The 14,603-nt window shown below is 43.8% G+C and overlaps 1 protein-coding gene across 3 annotated transcripts in view; it reads left to right on the top strand.

Annotated features, from left to right (window-relative positions):
• Positions 1–14,603, top strand: part of LOC146801783 (E3 ubiquitin-protein ligase TTC3-like) — a 1,211,260-nt gene that overhangs the window by 246,614 nt on the left and 950,043 nt on the right. For all 3 annotated transcript variants that reach the window (XM_085621275.1, XM_085621274.1, XM_085621273.1), the window contains exon 15: positions 11,517–11,574. In XM_085621275.1, coding sequence (XP_085477401.1) covers positions 11,517–11,574 — 58 coding nt within the window. The remainder of the gene's footprint in view (positions 1–11,516; positions 11,575–14,603) is intronic.

The raw sequence follows: 14,603 nt of genomic DNA, 5'->3' as shown, positions 1-14,603 counted from the left end.
TCTGTATCCTCACGCTGTCTCCACCATCTTTTCTATATTTGCACGCTCCTCACGCCGTCACTTTTCTAGTCAGAACCTGGATTCCTCCTCACCTATACGGGGTTAACCGTCTCCTTTCCTGTCAGCCAAGTTTCACCTACTGCGCATGGCTGACCAAGAGACAATACTCTTATCGTGTTCCTCACGCCCAGTGCTTTTCATACAGTCAGCTCCGTAAAAACACTGCGCAAGGCCGCCTTAAATTGATTCCTCCCCTCACTCCACCGCGCATGTGCTCGCTCTTGTCACTATTCTCCACACGATACACTGCGCAAGGCTGCCTGAACTTGATTCCTTCTTCAACTTCTCTGCGCATGTGCTCGCTCTTGACACAGTTCTCCACACGACTTCCTCCCTACATGCCTTTCTTCGAAAATACTTCAATTCCAGTCATGCCTTCACGCGCCGCACTTCCGAGATGTCCTCTGTGCCCCCGCGTCCCGGAAATTTATTTCTCCTCTGGCTCCTACAAGATCCACTTCAGACTTCACCGCACCCTTCAAAACGCACGTACCTCCGAGTGTCCTCTGTACCTTGCGTCACAATGCACTTTTGAATGCGGTGAGTTTAATTATTTACTTGTTCTGTGACTCCGACTACTCCTTTGTAGTACTCCGTTTTTCCTTTGTATAGTATTCCCGCTGCGGCCACACACGGAGGGGATGTAAGTACGTCGTCCTCCACACGACACTCGTCGCCAATGGAATAATCCAATTCGTTGATATGATTGAGATTTAATAGCAGATAATGAACCAAACATCCATCACCACAGCGGTAACAGAACAACTCATTACAGGGAGTGCAGGTTAGAACGCTCGCAACATTCCACGAGCGTTCCAATTGTAGGGGGTGGGCGGAAGGTACCAAAACAAAGAAGCAGAATACAACAATTAGCCTTCTAATGGATGCATCTGCCCACTGATTAGATGTTATTGAACTATCCTTAGACATCGGACTCAATCTGGAAACTTTCATCCCTGGAATGGATGCTAGGTGTCAACATAATAACTCTGGTCATCGAGCTTTTACTGCTTTTCTGATTTGTTACACCTGCCCATAAATGTGCAACATATCACCCTTGCTGCCACTTTTTTTTGTGCCTGACACAAACAGAAGTATCATGAACTTGTCATGTTCTTTGGCTGTTTTTAGGCATTGGTTCTGGATTTTTTTGTCATCTGTGTCTTGTCACCTAAACATGGTTCCTGGTTGTGTGTAAAATGCAGAAACTGGGCTAAATTCTGTGATAAAGATGCATAAAGGGTTCTCTACTAAAACGATAACTGCAAAAAATACAGCTTTGAGAGGTCGCTAAGGCATTTTCAAAGCTACGAGTTAATGCTATAAAGGGAGAATCTGCGTATTACACAGACGGAATAAGAGCCATAATTTGACAGAGTGATGGCAAAACTATTAATGTGGTAGACAATGCTCTACAAATCAATCAGTTTGTGGTGACAATTTTCTCTTAGTTCTATGCAACACCTCTGCAGTATTTTACACCGCTACTTAGAACATCTGCTGAACACCCTTGCCTTAAGAAAGACCTTTCATGGTGTCATCTTGCTGTGGTTCCCACTCATTGAAAAAACAACCCCAATTCTTCCAAATGGTCTCCTCCAGATTCAAACTAATGCCATATTCTCTGGTGTCTACAAAGGCTTAGTCATGTCGCCAGTGATCCTCATCCTTTAGATTCAATCCCATGGAGTCCTCCTGCTAGAGAAAAATTTTAAGATTCCTAAATACATGGACAATATTCATCTTTATCTTTTTTTTTTTTTTTTTAAATCTTTTTATTGACTGCACAAAGGTACATTCACATACAAAACTCTGCGCCTACCTTTTCTTAGATCACAAACTGGCATGCCATTGATCATCTAAAGAACTGCCATGCCATCATGCAAGTCTTTGTGATAAAGGCCTAACTCAGACTTAGTCCTCTGAAAATATAGAATGTAGCAAATATAGAATGTATGCTCAAGACTAGCGACTAAAGGGCGAATGCAGGGTTAGCAATGAAACTTAATGTCTTCACCCCACAGCTTGGCACCAAATCCCTGGACTTAGATGGACACCAACCTTGTCTTCATCTACTGTTCCCAATGGGAAAAATAAAATCACATACACAAGAAGAAATACGTTAACTTTGCAGTATAATTATAACAAAACATTTGGAGCAATCCCTAGAAAGCCTCTTCTAAAGATTGATGGATCCAAACGTGTTGCACAGGAACTAAAATAGAGCCTTGGACTACAGGTGTCCACGAGGAAGTTTGCGTTTGGGCACTGGAAGGAGGGAGAGAGTCATGAGCGGTGAAGCCAGTGGGTTGGATCTGGGGAAAAAAGATAAAATGGTGAAGTATACATTGCAGTTCTGAGCAGCTTTCACCTAGCTTTGTCGGTCAACTCTGTGGCGGAGAGGAGACAGATGACTGTGTAGCTGTTGGGGTTTAATACAAACAAATTCTAAATGTATGGGACTTTTATTTTTAGTGCCACAGGATGTATTATTTGGACACAACAAGTGAGGTTGCAATCCACCATCTCCAAATTTACAATGTTCATATTATGAAGTAGGGGAAATGAGGCTGAAGACTGGAACTTGTATCCACTGCAGTCATTCGTGGTGGCTCATATTGTTTATATCTTGTTAAGATATGCATCAAGTGGCAGTCTGAGGTATCTCATCTCCAATACAGAGACTCTAGACAGATGCCTGCCGAATGCAGTTGAAATATTTGCTCCTAAACCATGGAGAGTGTCAACAATGTTTCACTGGTTTTGCTTCAACAGTTTAGCATCAATGGCATGACAGTGCAATCAGTGCAATACTGTCAGTTCCAAGTCCAAAGGATCCTCCTTCCAATCTTGCATCTATGCTTCAGTCACATATTTCAAGTTGAGCAAATTAAAGAATGGGTAATGCCCTTCTTCAATTTTCGTGTGGGCAATGTCTCTATATGAAAAACTGGGTAGTTGGTGTGGCTCTTTATCTGACTTTAGAAGCATAATAATGGTGGAAATCCATAATGACGCTGAAATTCTTTGTATGGAAATTCATGGTATACTGTCATTAACGAACCAGACACTAAGAAAAACAAATTGATGGGTGAAATACTACAAATCTCAGCGACTGGTAATTACTATGGTCACATTCCTGTTCATCTTCCTTTTTTGCCACAGTTCTGTTTCAGGTAGGAACCAGTCTTGCACAAATCAGCTTTGGCCCACGTCCAGTAGGAAGTGTTGAGCACAAACTGCCAAGCCAGAACCCCTCTGAATGAAAAATAAAGCGACTCCATACTGGTTTTGGCCAGTTTGGGCCAAATCAGTTAGGAACAGCACAGGTTACGTGACATAGTCAGCATATGACCAATGTTTCAGCATACCTGTTGCACCTGGGAGTCTCACTTTGAAAAACAAAAAATCCCTAAACCTCTGGCTTCTTCTTGAACCCCAAGTATCCTGAAATTCTTATCAGCTATGTACCCTTTCTGAAATTGATTCATCTTATCACAAGACAACCGTGCTGCACCCTCAAGTAGATGCCACAATCTCCCTCATACGTAAGCTTCATACTGATCACCATATGCGCTTCATTAGGAGTGGAGTTCACCTACATTCACATTAACACCGGCCTCCAGGCTTCAGAACAATGACACATTACATTGCAAGACAGTTGCGTCCTTCACCCAGCCTCGAGTTTTGCCAGAAAGTTTGCATATGAAAGTAGAGCTCTGTAGCAGCTCACATCTTTATACTGTACCCCTTAAAGCCCCAAGAACAACCTAAAAATACATATCCTTATTCAAGCCTTAAAGGCCGCCATATAATGCTGTATCCGGGCACCAAACTGGAAATATTCTATTAGGGCTTGCCATCTGGTTTGATAACCTGATGTAATAGAGCCTTCGAACAAAAGCGGCGGTAACTCCACCTCCCTCCCGTGGGCAGCAGCGACATCAGAATAACCAGGGAGTGATCAAAAAGCAATTGGAGTAAGATATCTGCATCTCGTATCCATGTACGTGTGTCCTGTGTAAGCAACCAGTACCCTATATGCATGCTGGATCATGAACAGATAAGTGAAGCATAAACTCCCTCATATTAGGCTACATATATCACCATTTATCAATCCTATAGAATCACATTACTTGCTGGTGTACTAGCAGCTAGTCGAATGGACGTGCTCACTATATCGATCTGTCCTTGGTGTCCGTCAAGGACTGTATTAATGTCCCCTGCCAGAAAATAGTGCAGGCATCAACTTTAATGCACATTTGGGATAAATCCGAGTCATCCTTATTAAGCTCTTACGTAATGAGGAGTGTGACATCCGTGCCAAAGAGCACACCCAGTAGTATTGAGTGTCTGAAAGACAATTCCCTATGCCTCAAGATCGCTACTCCCTGTGAATGAGTTTAGTGATCAAAAATGGAGATGCCCAGTTTCTAGCAAAAACGTTACCATCTTAAAGGATTAATGTGCCTCCTGCAAGAATGCTATTTTGTAAGTAGCCTACTAACTGATTTAATGCAGTGCCTATGCAGTCATGGACCAAAGTCCCCAACTATATGTGTCAACAGATACGTCTTACCAATAGTGAGGAGCCTTGCCTCCTAATTTTTATAGTATTAATGAATTATGTTTTGTTTTGAATTTATGTCCAGAGTTATTCCATGGGAGAGTTGGGGGGGGGGGGGGAGAACGGGTTGTGCCAGGGGGTAGGGGGGTGTGGGGGATGTGCGGAGATGCTCATCCTCTCCCACTCACATAACCGTTGAACTGGACCGCATGGATCGGTACCTTACAATGTAAAACCCATGGCAGTCACCCCGAGATAGCGGCCCTGCTGGAAACTCACCTGAAACGCACTGCAGAAGACAGGTTAAAACACAAGTCTTATCCTCTGATTTACAAGTCGTCTGCAAGTACTAAGCATGATGAGGTGGCCTTGCTATCCCACTCCTCTCTTAAATTTCAAACAGCCAGCGTTAAAACTGTCAGGGAAGGGAGGATGTTGATTGTCAAAGGTCTCCTACATGGTACCATATGCACAAGCCACTATCGATGTCCCAAATTCGAACCAGACAGTCTTCCTCCTCTCCTTTTTCAGCCTGCGAGGGAGTTTTGCAGAAGGCCAGATAATGATAGTGGGAGATTTTAATCTCATTTGGGACCCGGATTTGGACAGTACTCACTCCCAGAGATAACACATGGGCACCTTCTCCCAACCCTCGAAGCTAGAATTTACACAACTTGGGCTTTTCACCTTCCCATAGAATTTACACCAAGCTTGTCCATGGTTTTGTAAACCAAACTTTACAGCAGGCCATCAGGGTGGCTAATATCCACCCCATATTGATCTTTGATCACACTATGGGGGAAGCTACTTTGGCTGGCCAGGACTGAAATCATCCTTCCATAGGTATTTTTTTCCGAACTCCCTGACAAGGGACTACCTCATTCGGGATGAACTCAAAACGATTTTAAGGGAAAAATGCATATCGCTTACGACTACACTGATAAGATGGAAGACCAAGTTTGGCACTAGAGGAAGAACTTCTCCAGGTGGAAAGAGCTCACAAGGAACCCCCCCCTCCTTGCTATTCAGCGGAAAGTGACTGCAGTGAGGGGTAAAATTGCCATACATGCTAACAGAGCAGAACTCACCCTATTGCGCCTCGGACAGACGACATACGAGAGGGGGAATAAGGTGGGCATCCATCTGGCTCGGCAGTTAAAGGCAAAACAGGAAAGACTAAATTGTCCCAATGCAGGAAGCAAATGGGGATTTGACCTATAAAGAGGAGGGAAAGGCAGAGACCTTTTGAGCTTTTTATAAGACCTTATACACTAAGGGCCCAGTCGCCACCCACACGCAACTATATCATTTGGCTGACCCCATGCTCCCTAACATTTTTCCAGCAGGAACTTCTAGACGAGTCCATTCGAGAAGACGAAGTCCAGGAAGTGATTAACTCCTAAAACTAAACAAATTCCTAGGACGGGATGGGCTTATGGCCCAGTTCTATAAAGCATTTGGCTCAGAACGGGCTTCTCACTCTCTTTAACTCCTTTGCAGAGACAAGAGCTGTCATCCCTTCCATGAGAGAAGCTCCCATAACTGTAATCCCAAAGCCAGGAAAAGACCCTAGTAAATGTCATCCCGGCCGATCACACTGTTAAGTCTTGATGTGAAGCTGTACACTAAAATATTAGCTAATTGACTGGAGGATGTAATGCCCGATCTAATCCTCCCAGACCAATTGGGTTTTATTAAAGGGCGACAGATGCATGATTATCTTCGGTGAGTGGCCCATTTATTAGAAAAAGCCACCTGGAAAAAGATACCCACAGTGCTATTGACATCAGACTCTGAGAAGGCTTTCAACCATGTGGATTGGGCCTTCCTTTTCCACACACTGCAACACTTTGGTTTTGGGGATAAATTAATTACACAGATTCAAGCCACTTATGCCCACCCTCGCTCGAGAGTCCTCACTAATGGGACAGTCTGATTATTTTTAGCTGGGACGGGGCACACGACAGGGATGCCCCCTCTTTCCCTTTTATTTGCCCTAAGCATGGAACCCTGAGGAGCGAGAATATGGGCTTCACCTCTCATCCAGGGTATTTCCTTTGGGTCGATCAATCGCAGAATGTCACTATTTGCAGAAGACGTGCTCTTAAACTTAGCCTCTCCTCAAACATCTCTTACAACTCTGCAGACGGAGCTACAGGAGTTCAAGCCAGTGGCAGGATTTAAGGTACATCTTACTAAATCTTTCCTACTCAGTCTGACGGTTCCAGCTGGGGAGTTAGAGGGATTAGCTTCCAAAACACCCCTCAGTCTGGTGAGAAAGGAGATCACATACCTGGGTATAAAAATTACACCCCAGGTGGATGATTTTTACAGGGCTAACTATTCTCTACTTCTTCGTCAATTGCAACAAGAATTAAGAAATGGGCCCCACTCTACTTAGCCTGGCTAGGTCGTAGAAGCGCTTTAAAAATTACGGTTCTGCCACAGATTTTATATTTCTTTCAGGGACTTACAAAGTTCACAGACCATTCTTTAGTTCCATCCTCACCACCACAGAATCACAGAGCCTTCCTCCTCAAACTCTTGACTCTCCCCAAAACAGAAGGTATTTTGGCACTTCTAAATTTCCCCCACAATTATAAAGTGGCTCAACTCGGAGTATTCACTGAGTGGTCCTTGAGGGAATCGGACAAACAATGGCTCCACATGGACAAGGCGATCATGGGGAGAATGTTTTCGGATGTCCTACAGAAATCTAGAGATACTCGTCCACCTAAAGCCTACCTAAGTGAACACCATCTAGAACCAAGCTGCAAACCTGGGACGAGGTTACTCGCCGGCACGGCTTAATGGCCTTTCCTTCCCCACTAACCCCTATTCATTTCAACAAAGCGTTTCTGCCTGCACAAGTCCCAACCCCCTTTGATTTGGGAGGGTGTCTCACCATTTCCGATTTGTTTCATGAGTGGGACATACTTGCATTAAATAACTACCACAATCACTTCAATCTACTCACTACAGAGCTGTTCCACTACATCCAATGTCAAACACTGGGTAACACAACCTGAGGTTCAACGGGCAGCCACAAGAGACTTGCTTCCAATAGAGACATTTGTGCGCAAACAGGGGGGCTCCAGGGGAAGTATCTCGTTCCTGTATTTTTCCTGGCCTCTACACCTACTTTGAGATGTAAAGGCCTCTGGAGACCAGATTCTGGAGAAGCCTATTTCTATAGAGCAATGGCGGAAGCTATGGAGATACATCCCAAGGTTTAATAGATCGTGAGGCTCAAGAGAATCCCACTATTAAATACTTTGACTGGTATCTACCCCATGCTAAGCTCCACAAAATATATCCGAAAAATCCGACAGACGCTGGAGGGGTCCTGGTCTCCTGGTCGATTTCTGCCACATATGGTGGGATTTTCCCAAGATTCAACCCTATGGGAATGAGTTACTAGGTCAGATGAGACACCTTGGGTTACCCCTTACCTCGAACACCTGACTTCATCCTGCTTGGACCCTCTCTTAAACTTCAAACAGTTGGGAATGGTCCATTTTATGGCTCTGCTTAGGGGCAGCCAAGATGTCCCTGGCAGCTGCCTGGAGGAAGCAAACAGCCCCCTGCATGTCTCAGTGGCACGCTCCCCTTTGGCAGAGTCTTACCACGGAATGCCTAACAGACAAACTCATGGGCTCCCGTAAGGGCTTTGATTACATATTGGGACCGCTGGTGGAGGTCTGTCCTTGGGTCTCCCCCTATTTTCCTGCTCTACGCGCACAAGGGCACTCCACCTGTTCCAGACTTGAGACTTCCCCTTTGGCGTTACCCCTCCGGTCCAGCTGCTTGGGCCACACAGCGACAACGGTTCATGGCTCCTACCCCTAACCGCCGTATATTAAGCCATACTTCTACTGCACTGTAGATACCATTTTCTCTTCCTTTCTTAAGTTTGTCCCCTGTTTCAGTCAAGTTGGTGGGGGAGTTATATTGTGCTCCATCATAGTATTTCTGTAAATAGCTGCAGGACAACGTTGGTTGAAAGGAAAATCGATGTATGTAACCCCTATATCTGACACTGATCTGTATTATGACAAAGATCTTTGAAGGTGGTTTTGAAATGTCATGTTGAACTGCTTACGCTATATGCCCAAAAAACTAATAAAGACAGTTTGAGGAAGAAAAAACAATGCAGGGTCAATTCTACACATATGGACAGACAGACAACACAACACATAGTTTGCTTAGTGTTCAAGCCTGTATTGCCCATATAGGCAGACTTACCCCCAATCGAAGTATACGCTAGTCCCATGGCCGATTGGCAGGCGGACTGGGCACCTCTATGCCCTGAGACCACACTACAGCCGAATAGTCAGAGTAGACAGATCCAGTTCTTTGTCTTTCCCATAGGCCAGCCTGTTAGTGTAGAAAGAAGTCTATCCTCTAGTGCATTTTATGGACATGGGAATAAAAGGTGTAATCTTTTACCCATGTAATAAATGCCAGGCCTCAATGAGGCCCAGTGATTCAATCCCTTCTGATACCTTCTGATAGTACCTGAGGTGTTGCATATGTAGCATTCCTTGAGCTAGATCTGTGTTAAGTTTTGTTCAAATTTGTGTTGAAGTTGCCACCTATAATTAATAGCCCTTGTAATAATAGTCGACTTGAGGGAACAATAATCATGAGAACACATTTGGACCATATAAAAAAAATAAAATAGTAAGTTATTTATCTTGCCAGTCACTTCAAATACCAATTATCCTACCCTTCCGGTGTTGAAAAAGGGAGCCAAATTGAAACAGAAAATCTCTTCACAGTAGGATTGATGCATCTTAGTCTTGTTCATTGCATGGTAATTGGATTATCAAGGAAACCAGAATGATTTAAGGCGTGGTTCATAGTAGTACCTTATCACATCCTATGTCATGAACCCATTTTATTATTGCTCAAACCCTGGGCATTCTTCTTAAGTTTGTTAATGTCAGCCATCGAAAAGTTGGACATTGTCGCCACAGTGTATATTTCGGTTTATCGTGGACATTATGGGCTTTGGGATTACTATTCATCATTCGCCCCACGGTTCCAACACATAAAAAAAGCAATTAACCCTGAACCTCTGTAATTTTCCACTAATCTACCTCCTCCCTCCCCACACACCCGCTTTCCATTAAGGAATTTGTTTGTAAAAACATATAAGGAGAAACACAAACCATAACCTAGAAGTAAGTAGTTCAAACCTTACACAGGAGGTCTAACGATTTTAACCATTGCGCCCCAGAATAAAGGGGCAGCATCTAGGTCAAACCAACTTGTGTGGCCACGGCTAGGAACCTCACAGGGTGCCCCAGTGAAGGGAAACTTTTGTATCTAACTTAAATAATAAGAAGTGTAGGGGATGAGAATTCATGCACTTGTTTGTAGCGAACACTCAGTTGCGTATAAAGGAAACAGATGTAATAAAACAAAAGCATGGCATACAATTCAGGATTTGGTCGATTTGTATTTTTAACTTACTACCCTAATGTTGCTCGAATTTACCTTGAAAAAAACAAAAGACAAGCGGCGTTTGGCAAAACGGGAACAGTTGGTTTAATTAAACACTTCCGGCCGGGAGCACAGTTACAGAAACTGGTCTGAGGACAGTCTCAAAGTAAAATAAATCTGAACAGGGTTTTATACATTTCTTTGGGTATCATAAAGTAATTCCGGAAATCCTTTTTAGATAAAAGAATGCGGGCCTTGCCTGTGGAGTCATAAATAAGGCACCTGATGACAATTGTAGGTGGGCCTCGACCATGTGTAAACACAGTGTGGGCCAGTGGGTAACTCGTCCAGATGTCAGGCATGTGGAGCGCGTGATCACTGCATGTACTGTGTGCGCTGTGACCTGATTGGCTGTGTGTTCCTAACTTCATGTGGCATCTGACTTTATGGTGCTTTGGGAATGCACGCACTCCTTTGGTCATTCTTTATTGGGGCCAGTTTCCCTGGACCATTGTGGTGTTGGTGCGCTTATCTTGGGCATGGATCTGAGCCTCCTGTTCACGCGTTTGTCTGCTGGCTACGTGCCACCCCACCTGTGACCTGTCAATCAGTAGCCTCAGGCTTCGATCACAGAGCCTTCCTAACCATGTGTTTCTGAGTTGTGGTTGATGGAGAGTTCATGACGAGCGAATTTGATAATAGTGATACAATTTGGTTCTTATGTGTGCATGTATCATTATAAACATTGGCATTAAATCAAACAATAGTAACACTATCCCCATGTGCATCTTCTGCTCGGTTAGTAGAGTTTTGTTGGAGCAGTGTATTGATTTGGCCTTGTGAGGTTTAATTACATGAATGTAACATTCATTGGTTAAAACGGTTGAAAAATGTAACATCATAAAATGCACAAGTCAATGGTTTTATTAATACAGTATTTTGTTGAAAGAAATGCTGCCAATCAGGTCATTGATTTACTTTAGAGACTAGATGGGCAAAAGTCAGTGACTTGGTGTGGTTATACTAAAGGGTGCCCAATGTGCTCTTTGAAGTCAGTAAGCTAGGCTGAAACCACATGATCGAAGGCCAAGAGTGGATGCTGTGGCAATGTGTCTCCGACAGCTTGGTTTCAAGTGCATATATGAGGATTTTTAGAAGAAAAAAAACATTCTCTGTGACAGAAACCACTTTATCTCCAAATTGCAATCTTGACTTCTTAGGTGGATCCCATTTGTTGATGGTAATTGAGCTGAAGCCTTTGTATCAGTTTCGGGAGGCTTGTAGGGGATAAAATAATGATTTAGGGGATAAAATAATGATTTATATGAGATACTTTAAATTATATTTTTAGTTTTTAACACTATGGTTTTGATGTGCACTGGTTTAGTGACATGCTTTGTAATTTTGTAGTTTATGTAAAACACCCGTTTTATTTTACTAGGAGTCCTTTGTTCATTCAGACACAGAAAATACAAAAATACCTTCTGAGGTTCCTACAGGTACAGTAGCATTTTCAATATCTTAATGTCCTTCATAGTAATTTGTTTGTGTTTTATTTATGTATGTATGTATGTATGTAAACGTTTAAAGATATCTTCATTTCTCCAGGTTTGTATTTTTTATTGTTTCATATCCTTGAATCATTCTCCATCTTCAGAGTGGGAGTCCCATGGTACCATAGGAAATCAGTATGTAATAGTATCATTGGCTCTAATGGCAATGCACAGTCATTTTAGGAGCCTATCTATGTCCTTTATAAACAAGCATTTGTAATGCAATAGGTCTCGACCTTGTGAGAGTTTGAGCTATTGGCGTTGTAAATGACAATGCCTTTTATTTATGTTTTAAAAACCAAAACATAAATAAAATGTATTGTTATTTAAAATGTAAATAGCTTAAAGTTGCGAAAATGCGAGACCAATTGCATTGCAAATGCTTGTTATTGTTCCAGCATTTTCTGACCCCCGAACCTTATTTTTGAGGTGCTGCAACCCCCCTACTTCCTTTGCCCATACCTAGTGTACGTAGCTTAAGCCTGCTCTGGAAGTGCCCCCTTCTTCATAGTAACACGTTGCAGGCACCTCTTTGCTGTCACGTTAGAGTGTTACAAGGGTCCTCCGCTCTCTCTTCCTTGAGGCTACTTCACGCTGTCTCCCGCTCCGATACATACGGACTTTGCTTTCCTGCCTCAGTGCCGTGACGGTCACTGTCTCAAAACCGTTTAGCTCGGCGGCACGCTCTACTCTGTGTTCTTCAGCACTCACAGGCACGCACACTGCTCTCGTCTCGTTGGTGCAGCACTCACATTCCATTCCATGAGCCTCACTTTCCTGGGACTTGGCTGTCTCGTCAGCTGCTCTCTGTGACTGGTACCCCGAGGGGAGCTTCTGCTGATGCGTTAATCGCATGCCGCAAAGATGCTGCTTGAAATGTTCCAACCATTGAGTAGTAGATTGAGGAGTCAATAGCGTGGTCCTAATATGTGCAATATAGAAAGGTGGTCAATATATCAAATTGCAAAATTCAAAGCAAAGTAATGAGGAATAACTGATTAGCTTAAACCTCCACCCAATTTTCTTCTTCCCTCCACCTCTCCTGCCCCTCACCCCAAACCATGGCCTGCGCACCCGTGCCTGTACTGCGAACTTCTCTTTTGCAAGCTTTTATAGATCATAACGTGCCACTTTCCCCACAGCTGCATCCCTAGCGATTGCTACTGAAACAACCTAATTAAACGTCCTTGTTCGCGGTCAAAACACTTTTCACATTGTGGGCCGAGCCCAGTTCCAGGCTAAACATCTGAGTGCACTTATGAGGCACAATCGCCGAGTACGGATTGGCCATTTATTTCAGCAGGCATTTCCCGGCAGGCGGGTGTGAGTGGGGTGGAGTGTGGGTCACTGGAGGCCAGTTTTTGAAGGTCGGCGACCGGTGCCTCTGTCCACGGCTCCCTGGGGTATATGGCAGCCGGCAAAAAGAGAAAGCGTGGAAAAGACACAGGAAGAGAGAAAAAGAAACGGGAACAGAGAGAAAGACCGGAATAGAGAAAGACTGGAATAGAGAGAGAAAGACGGGAACAGAGAGCGAGTGAAAGACGGGAATAGAAAGAGAAAGACAGGAATAGAGAGAGAAAGACAGGAATGGAGAGAGAGAAAGACAGGAATAGAGAGAGAGAAAGACAGGAACAGAGTGAGAAAGACAGGAACAGAGTGAGAAAGACAGGAACAGAGTGAGAAAGACAGGAACAGAGTGAGAAAGACAGGAACAGAGTGAGAAAGGCAGGAACAGAGTGAGAAAGGCAGGAACAGAGTGAGAAAGGCAGGAACAGAGTGAGAAAGGCAGGAACAGAGTGAGAAAGGCAGGAACAGAGAGAGAAAGACAGGAAAAGAGAGAGAAAGACAGGAATAGATAGAGAAAAATGCAGGAACAGGGAGAGAAAGACAGGAACAGAGAGAGAAAAAAAGATAGGAACAGAGAGAGAAAGGCAGGACAGGAACAGAGAGAGAAAGGCAGGAACAGAGAGAGAAAGGCAGGACAGGAACAGAGACGACCGGTGCCTCTGTCCACAGTTCCCGGGGTATATGGCAGCCGGAAAAAAGAGAAAGCGTGGAAAAGACACAGGAAGAGAGAAAAAGACAGGAACAGAGAGAAAGACAGCAATAGAGAGAGAGAAAGACTGGAACAGAGAGAGAAAAAGACAGGAATAGAGAGAGAAAAATACAGAAACAGAGAGAGAAATACAGGACTAGAGAGATAAAGACCGGAATAGATGGAGAAAAATGCAGGAACAGAGAAAGACAGGACAGGAACAGAGAGAGCAGGACAGGAACAGAGAAAGCAGGACAGGAACAGAGAGAGAAAGACCAATGGAAGTTGGTGCTTGCATTGGGAACATCGCATTCAAAGTCATAGGGAATGCTAGCCCAGTCTATGCCTGGCGCCCCCAGCTGAGAGTACTTCATCGTTCAGAGTGGAACATTGCACACTATCCTTAATATCACCCTGATGGTATATGGGAGTATTCATACAGTTAAAGATCAAACCAATCTCCCATCCTTCCGAGGCTGGTAAATTGGAGAAAGGTAAAACCTTTATTTACTAGAGCCTAGACACGTAGAATTTCACTGCGAAATTCTACATAAAAACAAATTGTTATTTCCAATAATACAGAAAAGGCTCTACTGTCATGCTATAATGCTATATTCCATGGAAGAAAGCCTGCCTTTACTTGATCTTTTATATGCCTGGAACGCTGCACCTGCAGAAGCCTAATGGCATGTCACAGCAAAGACGTAAACACTGTGAAATGGGCAGGTTACAAGCAACGTCTTTACAGACTCGGTCTATCTAAACCCTTCCTCACTAAAGCGCACAAAAGCAGCAATGTGAGTGTCCTGAGAATGTTGATCTGCGCATTTTCTCCCAGCCTCTGGAAATGTTCTGTCATCCCAGTACATCCTTACGAAGAGAACACTGAGCTCATGTTTTCCAGTCTGTCGCAGCCTGGAGAGGGAGATCCTCAACAAGC

This window comes from Triturus cristatus, chromosome 8, assembly GCF_964204655.1.
Source record: "Triturus cristatus chromosome 8, aTriCri1.1, whole genome shotgun sequence".
NCBI classification, from domain to species: Eukaryota; Metazoa; Chordata; class Amphibia; order Caudata; family Salamandridae; genus Triturus; species Triturus cristatus.
The sequence above is the reverse complement of the archived record's forward strand: the minus strand, read 5'-3'. Positions and strand labels throughout refer to the sequence as shown.